This window comes from Polistes canadensis, unplaced genomic scaffold (assembly GCF_001313835.1).
Source record: "Polistes canadensis isolate GaletaPanama2010 unplaced genomic scaffold, ASM131383v1 scaffold_21, whole genome shotgun sequence".
In the NCBI taxonomy this organism is placed as follows: Eukaryota; Metazoa; Arthropoda; class Insecta; order Hymenoptera; family Vespidae; genus Polistes; species Polistes canadensis.
Window position 1 is genome coordinate 53,296 of NW_014569568.1, and position 1,524 is coordinate 54,819.

Sequence of the window (1,524 nt, forward strand, 5' to 3'; positions counted from 1 at the left end):
GTAATGAGATCTAACGAAAAAAAAAAATATTTCCGTATCGATCTAAACGGTGGGGTGGGTGGGGTGAGGGGGCGACCCAATCTATATTGTCGTGCAGCAGAAAACCACATTCCTCAAACATTAATAAAAAAGACAGGCACGAAAATTGTTGTATAAGGTCTCGATATATATAATTCTGAAGAATTATAAAAGATTTCTTGAGAAAATAATCAATGAACAAACGTTTTATCATCTCACCGGTAATGGAATTCAAAGTAGAACTTCTTTGCTTCGGTTCATCGAATTCCAAATTTAACGGTGTCACATCTTGACCAGCTTTGTCGGTACTAAATTCAAGTATACCGTGACCACTACTCTTATCGCTGCAAAAAAATAATTTATTTATATATCATTTGTTAATATAATTATTATTTAAAGAAAAGTATTTTGTTATAGCCTAGAACACACGCCACTTTCATTTTTGTTTGTTTGTTCAAACTTTTTCAAGAAATTAATAAAAAGTATTAGGAGAGAAAGTTATTATTTTTTATTTATATAATAATTTTACTTTAAAATAGATTATAAACAATTGAGATTTGGATAGTTATAATTTTTAGATAATATAATTTTAAGATTGGTGATAATTAGTGGTAGACGAGGGGTGTGTTAAGAATAAATCCAAAATGTGAGATAATTATAAGTGAAATAATGATAAGACATTGTAAAAAACTTTGTAAGTTGTGCAATAAAAACCTGATTATATATATAGATTATAAACAATAATTTGTTATATATTATATATATATGTCATTAAATGTATTTGTTAAAATTGAAAAAAATAAATCGTCGAGAACTTAATTGCCACAATTCAGTATAATATATTCTAATTTATTATTATTATTATATTATTAATAATTAAAAAAAACAAAAACCCCTTGATAAGATTTAGGATTGCGAGAGGGTGACGTGTCTAGGCTTTTACTATAAAAAAAATAATGAAAACTAGAGAGAGGATAAAAAGAAAAGAAAATAAAAGAAAAATGTTAAAAAATAGATAATTACTAGTCTTCTTGTTCGTCTTGCAAGGAATCTTGTCGACCTGTAGGTATAAGATTGGTGCCAGGACCTCCTCCAGGTCCTCGACGGTATCTTGGTGGACGGAAGGCAAATCTCCTGGCGTCAACTTCGACGTCTGTTGGAGTACTTACAGGAAACCTTGCTGACATTGGATCAACACCTGCTTGTTCTTCCTATCGTTAAGAAATTAATTATTATTATTATTATTTTATTTTTTATTTTTTTTATAACAAATTATATAATCCTTCATCACATAACAATATATGGAGCATTTATTTTGAAAGTGGTGTAAGTTCATTTTTACAGCCCCCCACCCCCTGTAATTATACATTATTTTATTTAAATTAGTTTAAAAGTAATATATACAATCTAATTACATATCGATAAATTAATAGAAACATTGTCAAATTTGATATAATTAATGAATATTTTTTAATTAACTAATATGCAAACTTGTAATTTTCTCAA

At 27.6% G+C, this 1,524-nt stretch overlaps 1 protein-coding gene across 1 annotated transcript in view; it reads right to left on the reverse strand.

The window, feature by feature from the left end:
- Positions 1–1,524, reverse strand: part of LOC106793943 (potassium voltage-gated channel subfamily H member 2) — a gene marked incomplete in the record, with an annotated part of 48,412 nt that overhangs the window by 14,118 nt on the left and 32,770 nt on the right. Inside the window, 2 exon segments of the mRNA XM_014761247.1 lie at positions 238–362; positions 1,042–1,229. Coding sequence (XP_014616733.1) covers positions 238–362; positions 1,042–1,229 — 313 coding nt within the window.